At 52.9% G+C, this 11,966-nt stretch overlaps 5 protein-coding genes across 5 annotated transcripts; 3 read left to right on the top strand and 2 right to left on the bottom strand.

Moving 5' to 3' along the window:
- Nucleotides 1–1,225: 1,225 nt before the first annotated feature.
- ACHE_21137S (uncharacterized protein) lies at nucleotides 1,226–1,739 on the top strand (the record flags this gene model as incomplete). The annotated part of the gene is made up of 2 exons (XM_043285515.1): nucleotides 1,226–1,436; nucleotides 1,504–1,739. The coding sequence occupies 2 exons, from the start codon at nucleotides 1,226–1,228 to the stop codon at nucleotides 1,737–1,739; spliced, it is 447 nt and encodes a 148-aa protein (XP_043134200.1).
- A 158-nt stretch (nucleotides 1,740–1,897) lies between these two features.
- Nucleotides 1,898–2,893, bottom strand: ACHE_21136A (putative FHA domain protein SNIP1; the record flags this gene model as incomplete). The annotated part of the gene is made up of 1 exon (XM_043285516.1): nucleotides 1,898–2,893. One exon carries the CDS (start codon nucleotides 2,891–2,893, stop codon nucleotides 1,898–1,900), a length of 996 nt encoding a protein of 331 aa, XP_043134201.1.
- Nucleotides 2,894–7,403: 4,510 nt separating this feature from the next.
- On the bottom strand, nucleotides 7,404–8,591 carry ACHE_21138A (uncharacterized protein; the record flags this gene model as incomplete). Its single annotated transcript, XM_043285517.1, has 1 exon — nucleotides 7,404–8,591. The coding sequence occupies one exon, from the start codon at nucleotides 8,589–8,591 to the stop codon at nucleotides 7,404–7,406; it is 1,188 nt and encodes a 395-aa protein (XP_043134202.1).
- Nucleotides 8,592–8,807: 216 nt separating this feature from the next.
- Nucleotides 8,808–9,701, top strand: ACHE_21139S (J domain-containing protein; the record flags this gene model as incomplete). The annotated part of the gene is made up of 1 exon (XM_043275190.1): nucleotides 8,808–9,701. The coding sequence occupies one exon, from the start codon at nucleotides 8,808–8,810 to the stop codon at nucleotides 9,699–9,701; it is 894 nt and encodes a 297-aa protein (XP_043134203.1).
- Nucleotides 9,702–10,326: 625 nt separating this feature from the next.
- ACHE_21140S (alpha/beta hydrolase) lies at nucleotides 10,327–11,869 on the top strand (the record flags this gene model as incomplete). The annotated part of the gene is made up of 2 exons (XM_043275191.1): nucleotides 10,327–10,820; nucleotides 10,897–11,869. 2 exons carry the CDS (start codon nucleotides 10,327–10,329, stop codon nucleotides 11,867–11,869), a joined length of 1,467 nt encoding a protein of 488 aa, XP_043134204.1.
- Nucleotides 11,870–11,966: the final 97 nt, after the last annotated feature.

The raw sequence follows: 11,966 nt of genomic DNA on the forward strand, positions 1-11,966 counted from the left end.
GATTATATAGAAAAAAAAAAGGAAAGAAAGAAAGAAAGAAAGAAAAGGTGAAGACAGTGTGGCAGCGTCTATTGTTCCCGTGAGCGATGATCAGGCTGACCAGTCATAGTCATGAGAGTCAGTCCTGGTAGTAGTATAGGCCCGGAATTGAGGGCACTTCACCTCCTTCCAGGGCGGCAGGTGCCTTGGTTTTGGTACAGTGTTCGACGCTAGTAATTATTCTATTTCTTTCTTTTTTTTCTGTCCGTTCTTTATTTTCTTCACTGTGTGTTTCTCATGGTGGTGGTTACTGCCCGGTCAACTGAGCATCTCTCTACTCCCGTACTCGCGGCTGTGGCTGTGAGAAATGCCCTGCAGCACCAGGCAATCATATAAACTCTGCAATGCGCCTTGACGAACAATAATCTCGAATCCGTCGAAAGGATCGACTTCTATTTCTGACATGGACACGGCCATAGATGTTCCCCGGAAAGCCCGACCACGGACCACGGACTGTCATAATATCTGCGACAACTGTCCTTGCAGCACGTATTGTACCTGCATCAACCACCCATCTATCAGAGCACAAAGATCCGGTTCAGCCCAGCAAAACGGGTCCTTCCACCGGGCCGCTTCACTTCGATCCGGGGTTCATTGCCCTAGGCGTCAACGTTGATCTGGGTTCGGGGATTCGGGAAAGTCGAGGTCGAATCATGGCGCACGGTTCTAGTCAACACAATAACTTCCTTTTTAAAAGGATTGTATTATGAGTCATGGGGAAACTCGGTTATGATTCCCGTTCACGCCCAGTGGCTGATTCGGGCTGTCCCAAGCGAGTACTGTGGTGCCCGTCTGAGTCATACAATGATTGTTTTCTGTATATGTATGACCCGGTAAGACATTGATGTAGCCGTTATACAAATAATCTGGCAGGTGAGACTGCATATGAAATCATGTCCTTGTTGGCCATGTGCAAGAGAAAAATCCCCGGATTAGGGAATCATCACGTGCCTGCCTTGCTGAAGATACACTAAACCTTATCGGGTAACCAGCTGACCAGTATCGTCCAAGAGCTCATCATGACGTCGGCTGTGACGACGGGGAGAGCAAGAAAGATGTATGTAGAGGCAAAAAATATAAGAAGAGGCAAGTCTCTACTTCTGGGAGTTATACAATTCATCTTCACACGCATCTATCACTTATTACTGCACTGCGGACCTTGTACAACTCTCCTATCAATCTCACCATGTCATTCCTCACGCGCGTTACTCCCTTGACCTCTAAACTCGCTAGTTCCGTTGCAAGAACGACAACACCGGCCTTCAGTGTCCCCGCCTTCCGGTCCCTCTCCTCGACATCGAAGAAAGACAAGGGTGTCGCCGACGCAACAAAGGACACTCTCAAAAAGGCGGATAAGGCAGCGTCAGATGCTGCTCTCAAGGGTATTGAGACAGGAGGTACGTCCATGCTTCTTTTAATTCTATTTCTTTCTTTGTCCGGTGATCTGTATACTGACTGGTGCAGAACATGTGAAAGACAGCCTCAAGGGCACTTTCGGCAGCACAAAGGGAGAAGCTGAGGCAAAGTCTGGAGAGTTGAAGGACCAGGCGTCCAAGTATGTTCAAGAGGGCAAGGCCCAAGCTGAGGCAAAATCGGGCGAGGTGAAGAATGAGGCATCCAAGTATGCTCAGGAGGGCAAGGCCAAGGCTGGGGAAGCCGCCAATGAAGCCAAGCAGAAGGTTCATGAGGCTACTCGTTAAATCGGTTTCCTGCTGCCCTGCTTCTCTTGCAACATGATCTTTTTCGTTTCCATGTGTACATTACTGTATCAATAATTGATCAAGTTCTGGTAAACTGTTCACGTTCCGAGTCACGGTCAAATGTCGTAATATTCTGCAATTGCTTTTGGGAAACTTGGTTACCTCGCTTCAGGAGGTGGCAGTAGCATCACGTATTCTCGAGAGCTCAACCCAAATTGTAGCACATCCTTATCTTGCACTTCCACAAACTGCGCCGCCGGGATTGGTTCGCCATTCAAGCTGGAACCATTGGCACTCTCAAGGTCAATAATATACGGCTTGACCTTCCCAATCCGATCCCCGAATTCATTTCTCTTCTCGACGTAACGGAACTGAATAGCCGCATGTTGCTTAGAGCAGCTTGGGTGATCCAGCGGGAAATCCACCACCAACCGTTCTTTCCCGACAAGCCAACAGCTACGCTCGTATAACTCCACCACCTCCAAGAGATCATCTCCTTTGAACACATAGAGACGCCATGGTTCCTTGGCCGGAGGTTTGCGTGCCTCGGGGGGTTCATGGTATTTGAGAACTACCTTTCCTCCATTGACATCGACGGTGTTGCTCTCTGCCGCTAAGCGTCCTGTGTTGGCAAAGTTGGGCTTCTGCTTCTCAACTGGCGGCCCAGACGATTCCCCCGTCCCTGTGACTTCCGACGATGTGAACACTTCGTTTTGGGAAGGAAGGGGACGTTTGGATCGTTCCAGCGCCCTTGCAGGAGGGCTGCGCGAGCGTCGAGGCCGGGAACGAGATCGCGATACACTCCGTCGTCTTCGGGAAGGCTTGTCTCGATCATCATACACATCTCGGTCACGGCGGCGTCGGTGGGAGCGGTCTTCGGGGGATGAGTGTCTCCTCTTCCTGTGATCATCATCTGAGCTCCTGCGCTCTCGATGGCGATGATCTCGATCCCTTCTGTAGCTTCCCCGGCCGGATGGACTGCGCGATGGCCGTCTTCTTGAGCTATCTCTGCGGGAGCTTCGGTGCTCGTCACGGCGTCGCGAGCTGCGGTCTGCGTCTTCATCTCGGCGTCGTCGACCACTGTCGCGTGCAGACGAATCTGAAGGGGACCGCCGCCGCCGATGATCGCGATAATCATCTGGGGACCCTGCCATATTTGCTCAATGGATGCGCGTGCGGGGATTTGAGAGGAATATGAGTTGTTGTTCTAGTAGTAGTAGTAGTAGTAGTAGTTGCTATTTTACGTCGGAAATTCGGTCACATGTCAACTAAGATCACGTGCCGCGGGGGTCCCGGAACGGAACATACGACGGGCGGAGCAAAACCGCCTATCTGGTAGCTAAGCTGATTCTATCATACACTGGCGAAGACTCCCTCGCAGGAACTTGCTGAAAAACTCTTGGGCTGAATAACCAGCACTATATATCCATTCAGGGGGAGGAGGGGGAGAAGGAGGTGAAAAGGGAGAGGAAGAGGAGATTTTTTTTTTTTTTTTTTTTTTTTGGGGGTTGGTGGGTTTGAGGTCAGTGTGCCGGACATATCGTGCTGTAAAAGTGAGACCTCTGCAACCATCCATGGAGATCCCTTGTTCCTGACTTGGAGCGCAGAATCTCATCCACCTGCCGGTTACCCCATGGCTGTGGGAAGGCCTTGTGGCCTTTTCGACAGTAGTAGAAGTGGTGGGGGGTCTTCGGGCGTCCACAGGAGCACTCCAACTTGGCGTCTTCATGTCTGAAGCGCTCATGATACTGTGCGAAGTCCCCATGGCCCGACCGGGCGGCAAGGAGACGACTGAGGGTGGTTCTGGGAAGGGATAGTTCATGGGGTCGTTTATCCAGGCTGATGGAGAGATCCTGATATTGTTGTGGCGCATTCTCAATCCAGTATGATTGAAATCGTCGCCAGAAAATCTCCTTCAGAGTCCGGTGAGCCCAGGCATACCTTGCTGGAGGGGCGTTGGTCTGTGGGATCAGTCTGGCACCTTTTTTTGCTTGTTCATCAGCCAGTTCATTCCCTGTGATGCCAGCATGACCAGGGATCCAGTGGACATAGACTTGTCCAGGCTGAATGGCCTGACATCGTGGGGACCGGGTGGGCCAGGCATTTGCAACCTTTTGGAAGGCCAAGATGGTTCGTTGACTGGAGCCTCTGGGGGAGCCCTGTAGCTGCTGTGCCACTTCCTGGTTATCAAGGAGGACATACAGATTCTGTGTGTAGGGGGCTTGGGCACTATCACAGGCGGCCTTTAGCCCTTCATATGCCGCAGTGGCCTCTGCATCAAAAACTTCATGCCTGGGGAGGCAGAGATGGCCGCAGGTGGACTCCTGCTTCCAAGCACCCCAATGTCCATACCATCCAGCACCAGCCACAGCATTGTTGCTTAAGCGGCTGCCATCAGTGAAGAGGAACATGGAGAGTGGGGGGCATGTGTCAGCCCATTGTTGAAAGGTCTCACCTGCCCTGTCTCGAGTCAGGCATATATTTTGGATAGTCTTGGAATCCTCTGTCTGCCAGGGGGGATATACCAGAGGGTCAGTCTGTTCTACCCCCTGTAGCCATGGCAAGTGATTATGGATTAGACGTGTGTTCACAGGAAAGGGTCGTGTTCGGAATAAGCGCCTGTGAACTGGATGGCGGTTGTCCAGTCGGGCAACACGCAGTCTGGCAGACGTGCGTTTCTGGTCCAGGATGATCTCCATTGGGGGAATGGCAGTTTCTCGATGGAGGGCTGGAATAGGAGTGGTCCGGTATACTGGGAGAGTACCACGGAGAGCATCTCTGAGCACCTGGTCAAGGCAAGAAAGGGATGAGTCAACTCGATTTGAAACAGAGCCCTGATTCCTGGGTCTGGGCCTGTTTCGGCCCGGCCACCAGGCCTCAGCCCCATAGCAAAGAACTGAAATGACACAGGCAACTGTAGCTTGTCGCAGTAGGTGTGCCTTAGTCCCTCTAACTGTGTTGGCTAATGATCTGACACCGGCAGTTGTCTGCTTGGCTTTTGCAGCTAGGGTTCTGCAGTGTTTGCTAAAGCTCAACCTCCGGTCAAACCAGATGCCTAGCCAACGCGTTGCGCCGCCAGGAGGGGGGGGTGTGACTGTGTGTGAGCCTTGAGAGGTGTGGATAGAGCATGTGGGGTTGGAATGGTTGGTCCCACGTGTGAAGTGCTGCAGTTCGGTTTTATTGAAGTCAAATGTGAGGCCTTCTCTAGCTCCCCATTGTCTGAGCTCCTCAGTGCAGTGCTGAAGCACAGTGCAGTTTTTCTCCAAGGAAGGGGAGGCCACAAGTTGGCATATGTCATCAGCATACCCAAAGCGGCCGCGCCGGCGCAAACTGAGCCCTGTTTGAAAATGGGCTCAATGAATAACATGAAGAGGATTGGGGAGATTGGGGAGCCTTGTGGGAGACCTGCTGGAACCTGATATGTCTGGCTTGTATGGTTCCCTAAGCGGAGGCTGGCAGTTCGTCCCTGGGTGAAGCTAGCTACCCATTGGACCACATTTGTGGGCCAACCCTGCTCTCGGAGACGCCTGATCAGTCGTCCTGATAGGATAGCGTCAAAGGCGCCTTGCACATCCAAGGTGAGCATGGAGGCCTTCAGACCTCGTGACCATGCCTCCTCGATGTCGTGTATCAAGGCTGTGGCTAGGTCTGTTGCAGAACGCAGTGGGAGAGCTCCAAATTGCTGAGGGTGGAGGACTTTATATTTGATAGCAATCCATGCCATCCTGCGTGCGATCAGGCGCTCAAGTCCCTTTCCCAGAACTGACAGGAGAGCAATGAGCCTGTAGGCCCGGGGGAGCTTCGGTCCCTCTTCCCTGGCTTTGGAATGGCTACAAGCGAAGCGTCTCGGAATGGAGTAGGATGCCAACCTTGCTCTAGGCAGTGTCGGTATAGTGTTGAGATGGCGGGGCCTAGGGCGGGCCATGCTTTCCTAAGGATAGAGGTGGTTATGCCATCTTTTCCTGGGGTGCTGTTCTTGGGCTTGGCGACTGCAGTATATATCTCTTGCTCTGTGATGGCAGGGAAAGGCAGAGTAGGGTTGCTAATAGGTTCCAGGTTGAGCTCCACATCCTCTGAGCATGAGGTCTTTTGCAGAAGTGCCCGGACCAAATAGCTTGCCTTGTCATCTGTAGAGGTATGGAGTTGGTCTCCTTCTTTTAAAGGGGAGATGGGTAAAGTTCCTTCAGTTCTGTTCCACTTTACCGCATTGAATACATCCTTGGGTTCTTCAAATTCATCAACTTTTGAGCGCCAGAATTGGCGTTTGCTATGCCGAACAACACGGCGGAGGGTCCGTTTGGCATCCTCAATGCCTTCTGGGGTGGACATTGGGTCTCGTACAGTCCTGCGGAGTGTCCTGACTACACTGGAGCAGTCCTGGTTCCACCATTTGTGGCCACAGGGCCGGGGATATACTCGTTTGGTCGAGGCCTCCAGAGAGGTGGAGATTGCCTGGGTGATGCTAAGTGCAAGCTCATCTAGTTGGGAGGGAGAGGGGCAAGGGGGAAGAGTAGAGGTTATTCCATCCACATGTCTTTTCTCCCCTTGTAATGTCTCCTGGAATAACTTGTCGTTGTGGGTAGACCAGCGGAATGGCGGAGTATCCCGGGGTAGGTTGTTTATGCTCCATTGGATGGCTGTGAGGATGGGTTCATGGTCTGCAAGGGGTGGGAGGTCTGCAGCGACTTCTGAGGATATCCCAAGGCTGAGCAGAGCGCTATTGGCCCAAGATAGGTCAATCATGTTTTGTCCACGAGTTGGTGAGTCTGGTGGGAGCGTTAGGGTGAGGTTCTGGGACTCTGCCCAAGCTAGGAAGGGTTCTGCTCTGAGAGAAGGTTGAGCAGAAGACTGCCAGATAGGGTGTTGGAGGTTGAAGTCTCCAGCTATCAGGCAGGGGAGGGATGGAATTGTCTGTGTCATGAGAGACTCCAAGCCTTGGCCCTCATCGACGGCACTCCGGGGGCGTTATAGATATTAACCAGGAGTGCTGTCTTCTGGGGGGTGTTGATTCGGACGGCCAGGATGTCTCTGGATGGTGGTCCAAGAGGAACTAGTTCTGCTTTCAAGTGTGGGTGTTTCTGTATGTATGTGAGGACTCGGGGCCTGTTTGACCAGTCCTCAATTGGGGCGAGTTGGTGGAATGATGGATGGTGTTTAGATATTCGACGGGAACGGTCTGTGAAGATCCAGGGCTCCTGAATTAGCACTGCATGACAGTTGTTTTCAAAAGCCAGTTGAAGCGCAGTTTCATGTGCTTCCCAGTTTCGGCCAACGTTGAGTTGGAGGATCTGTAGATGAGATAGTCTATCTAACATGATAGAGGTTGTTCTCTTGTAGGTGATGAGCCCAAGTTCTCAGAGGGCTCGTTTGCATTGGTCTGGTCTTTTAACATATGCTGGCGCGCTCCTGCTTTCCTGACTGCAATGTATTGTGACCTTGTTAGTCTTTGGATGACTCCCTGTTGTATAGTAGGTCTGGTGGGACAGTTTGAGTGGTCTGCTGGGAAGGGGCCACAGCAGTTGGCACAGTTTGGTTCTGGTGATTTCTCATGGTTATGGTGGGAGTGCAGCTCTTCACTATGGTCCTTCTGGCTGCAAATGCGGCATCTAGGGGTGCGGGTGCAGGTCCGGGGGTTGTGATAGTCCCAGCACTGTGTGCACTGTTCTATGCGGGCCCGGGGGGTTTATGCTTGATTGGTGTGTTCTTGCCGAAGAGCTGGACCCATTTGGGCACTGTTTGAACTTGAGTTTCTGGGACTGCCATGACAAGGGTGCCAGACAGCGGATTCTTATTTGAGCGGTAAAATTTCAGAGGGGAGAGGCCTGTCTGAAGCTTAAATTCCTCCAGAGCCATCTGTTCGGTTATGGGCACTTGGTTCCCATCATAACTGTTATACTGCTGGGGCGCGTTTGGTAGGGCGTAGATAGCCCATTTCTGTTCAACTTCGGCTGTGGCTCCCTGTATAAGGCGTTCCAGGAGCTCCCTATGTTCCATGAGGAGCTGGAGGCCCGGGCCATCCTTAGGCCAGATTGCCAAGCCCGAGGGCACTTGTTGGATCTCTTTAATGGCTGCAGAACAGGTCCCGTCCAGGTGTTTCCTCAGTATGTCCAATGTGGCGTACGGGCTAGCTTGACGGGCTGGGTGGTCCTTGGAGAGGCGGAGAAAAATGCGCAGAGGTTTCTCTGGTTGTGGTGACTTGCCTGTGGCCTTGGGTAGCTTGGGCTGTGGCCTGGGGGCGTTATATGGGGATCCAACAGTTTTGGCATAGCTGTTGTGTGCCGGGTGCGGGGGGTGGTAATTCTCCTGTTCAGAAGGATCTCCAGTTGTTAGGTTCTTTCCAAAGTTGAGGACCAGGGTCCTAATGTCTCTGCCCAAGGAGGCTGCTCCCTGTAGGCTCTGCTTTTCCCAATCGATGACCTTCTGGCTAACCATGGAGACAAGCTCTAGAACTTCATCTCCGGTGGTCTTTATTTGCGCTGTTTTCGATGCCACTGCTGCTGCAATGTGGCTTTGGAGTTCTAAGCCCAGTTGACTTTGGGGGGACTCGTGGGCCGTAGTCGTAGGAGGGGTATCCCGTTCAGGCTGTGTGGGTGGATACTGGTTTTCAGGAGGATTGCAAGGGAAGTGTTGAGCTTGCATCGGTATCTCACGTCTCAGCTGTTCTGGTGGTTGTTGTGGGGTGGTGGGCTCTCGAGGAGGCGCGGTCGGGGTCTCGCAGACCTCCGGGGCATCCTCCATGCTGGCATCTTCCTTTCCATTGTGCTTGTTGAGTCTTCTCTCACTTCTCAATCGCATAGAGTGCAGGCGATCTTGCGCTCTGGTAGCAGGGCCCATTCTTTTCCTGGCGCCCATGGTTGATGTGGTTCTCGATTGAAGTGTGAGTTGTTGTTCTGTTCGCGAGTTTGCGGAGTTTGACCCAGCCGGACCACGTGACGCAGATGCCGGATAGCGACGGCCTTTGCCTTCTCTACCATCTTCACTCTTACTTTCTCTTGTTTCTCATTTTCATTCTTATTATTACAATATACGGATGGCAGACCGTGATTTCTGCCTTGAAACCATGCGGCCATGCCCAAGAAAGCCAATATCCTCTGCTGTGGTGGCCTCCAACTACTGAACCCGCCCGCATCGCATGCCAACATCTCCCGGTCACGAACAGCATTTAGAAACAGATTCTATGCCACAGCCCATGACATCCCGGATAGTGATATAACATGGCCGGCAACCGCATCCTTTACCCCCTACGACTTGTTCAAGCAAGACCGCGCAGCTCCATATTCCAAACATCGTTTCTACGATTTCGTGAAGATCTATCACCCCGATCGACCATGTAACGGCCATCCGCTGTGCAAAGGCATCTCCCAAGAAGTGAGACTCCAACGGTATCATATAGTGGTTGAAGCGCACGAGATCCTATCAAATCCAGCCAAGCGGGCCGCATACGATCAGTTCGGCCTCGGATGGAGTCTGCATCCACCTCGGCCGATGGGCTCGTGGTCAAGACCAGGCTATGATGGCGCCGGTCCGATTTTCGCCAACGCGACTTGGGAGGACTGGGAGCGGTGGCATAATCGGCATGAACCCAAGCAGCGGCACGTTGTTGACCATCGGACTTTTGCCCGGGCCATCATTCTCCTTACCTTGTTTGGAGGCGCCGTGCAGGCATCATGGATTACCCAGATCAATACTGGATATGAGGAACGACTCCGGGCTGTTAATGAAAAATCAGCCCGCTTCCTAACGGGGCGCCGGGAGAATACGGCCAACCAGAGCGGTTCGTCTGAGACGAAGATGCAACATTTTCTCATCCGGAGGGATCCTACGGGGCATGGGTTGAAGGATGAGGAGCAACCGGTTTATCAGGGTGTTCTGCATTCTAGGAGACCGGCCCTGGACGAGGGTCAGACTCCGGTTTCTGTGAATGGACTGGCCCGAGCGAAGGACCCAGAGAAGAGCTTGTGATTTTGATTTCTTTCACTCTATTCTTTCTTGTCATCCTCTCTCATTTGCATACCCGAGGCTATTATGCCATGAGCGAGGGGTCATCAAGGACGGTGCAGGCACTGTCCAATTACAAAATCAATGTATAGTATCATTCACACCAAAGTGCACTGAGGCTGCCACGAATGCATGAATGTCAATGCCGATTCCATTGAGTACGAAATTGCTTCATCCGGCTCCAATTCACTGCACCTAATCCAATCACAAACATTGGACACGCCCTGTGCCTAACGCAGGCTACCAAATCACACTTGTTAACCCTATGGATCGCGCCAATTTCCCCGAGAACTATGGCCAGATGTAGTCCCAATCGCCTGGACAGAATCTAGTTCATCGGAGCGCCGTTACGGCCACCTCCACGAACCAAACACCGCCACCGCCACAGGAATGATGCTGAATAATCGCAACCGGTTTCCTGATTGAACGCAGAAGCCGAGGAACAAAAGCTGAAATACGGAATACGGCGCATATAAAACAGGGCTGGCCGCCTTAGATATCTCCTGCTTTATTTTCGCGTCTCACCCTTCAATCTCTTTCTCGCTCAATTGGCTGCGTCCTTTCCTTCTCGATTGTCCCGCCGCACGTCATGACCTCCATTAACAACCCAGTCGCATTTCTCAAGGCGATGCTGCCTCGGATCCCCCTCATAGTCAAGACGATTTTGCTTCGTGGCATTGGCATGTCGTCTGTGGCTGGGAAGCAAGACCTGCGCACCGAAATGACTGTCGCCATTATCCGGTCCTTTATGGACTTCCGACGGCCGCTGCGCAAACAGCAGATCGCTAGCATGCGCGATCCGGGTATTCGGGGTCCTATATGGGTTTCGAAGGTTACATTGCCGCAGCCCGAGGATGATATTCAGGATGCGGTGTTCAAGGCGATTGAGGCATTGAATGTGGGTGGAGAAACATTCGATATTCCCGGAGTTGGGCCTGTCGAGGCCGAATGGACGGGCTATCGCAAAGGTGTGGACAAGAAGGCGCCGCAGCCTGAGATCTCGGAGGAAGAGAAGTACAAGGAATTGCGCAAGGAGGCGTCTGCGGATTCTGTTATCTTGTACTTCCACGGAGGGGCATACTTGTAAGTTGCCTGTTCCTTACATGTATGACAGCAGAAAACGTTAGACAACGCTGACGTTCATTGCTTTTTCCAACAGCATGATGGACCCGTGCACGCACCGTGTCCCAGTCGCACAGTTCTCCAAATATACCGGTGCACCAGTTTTTTCGGTCCGATACCGTCTCGCCCCCGAACATCCATTCCCCTCCGCTCTGGTTGACGCCCTAGTCGCATACCTCTCCCTCATCCACCCACCCCCAAGATCCCTCCACGATCCCATCTCCGCCAACAAAATCATCTTAGCAGGCGACTCAGCAGGCGGAAACCTCTCCCTCGTCCTCCTCCAAGCGCTCCTCACCCTCCGCCGTGTCTCCCCCACCATCCGCTTCCACGGCCAAGAAGTCCCCATCGACCTTCCCGCAGGCCTAGCCACCAGCTCCCCCTGGTGCGACATCACCCGCTCCATGCCATCCGTCGTCAACAATGCCTACCTCGACTATCTCAAACCCCCATCCCAAGCCCCCGAGACCATCTACCGCCCGATCCCCATTCCAGAAGACGACCTCTGGCCCCGCGACCCACCCCGCGTCGACCTCTACTGCAACGCCTCCGCAACAGCCCACCCGCTCGTCTCCCCACTAGCAGCCGACAAATCCCTCTGGAAAGACGCACCACCCGTCTTCATATCCGTCGGCGAAGAAGGCCTCTCCGACGAGGGCCTCATCGTCGCGCGTAAAATGCATCAATCCGGCGTCCCTGTCTTCGTCGAGCAATACGAGGGCATGCCGCACTGCTTCGGTCTTCTCATGGTCAGCACACCCGCCGGGAAACGGTTTTTCAGCGGTATGACGGAGTTCATGCGCAAGGCTGCTGCTGGTGAGATTGGGAAGTCTTCGGGAACTGGGACTTTTGTCGGGTTTAAGTTGAAGGATGAGAGGGAGATCCCGTTGGATAAGCTTGTGGAGGTTAGTGATGAGGATGCGCTGGAGCGGTTGAGGAGGAGTACGTATTGGAGGATTGAGGGGGAGAAGGAGTTGGCAAAGATGGTCCAGGAGAGGGCTAAGCTTTAGGCTTTTGCTCTCTTGTGCCTATTTATGTTTCTGCTTTGTTTCTTTTTTTCGATTATGACTATACCCCGTGCGTAGGGATGCGCTTGTGTAAATAGTT

The sequence above is a fragment of the Aspergillus chevalieri genome, chromosome 2 (assembly GCF_016861735.1).
Source record: "Aspergillus chevalieri M1 DNA, chromosome 2, nearly complete sequence".
NCBI lineage: Eukaryota > Fungi > Ascomycota > Eurotiomycetes > Eurotiales > Aspergillaceae > Aspergillus > Aspergillus chevalieri.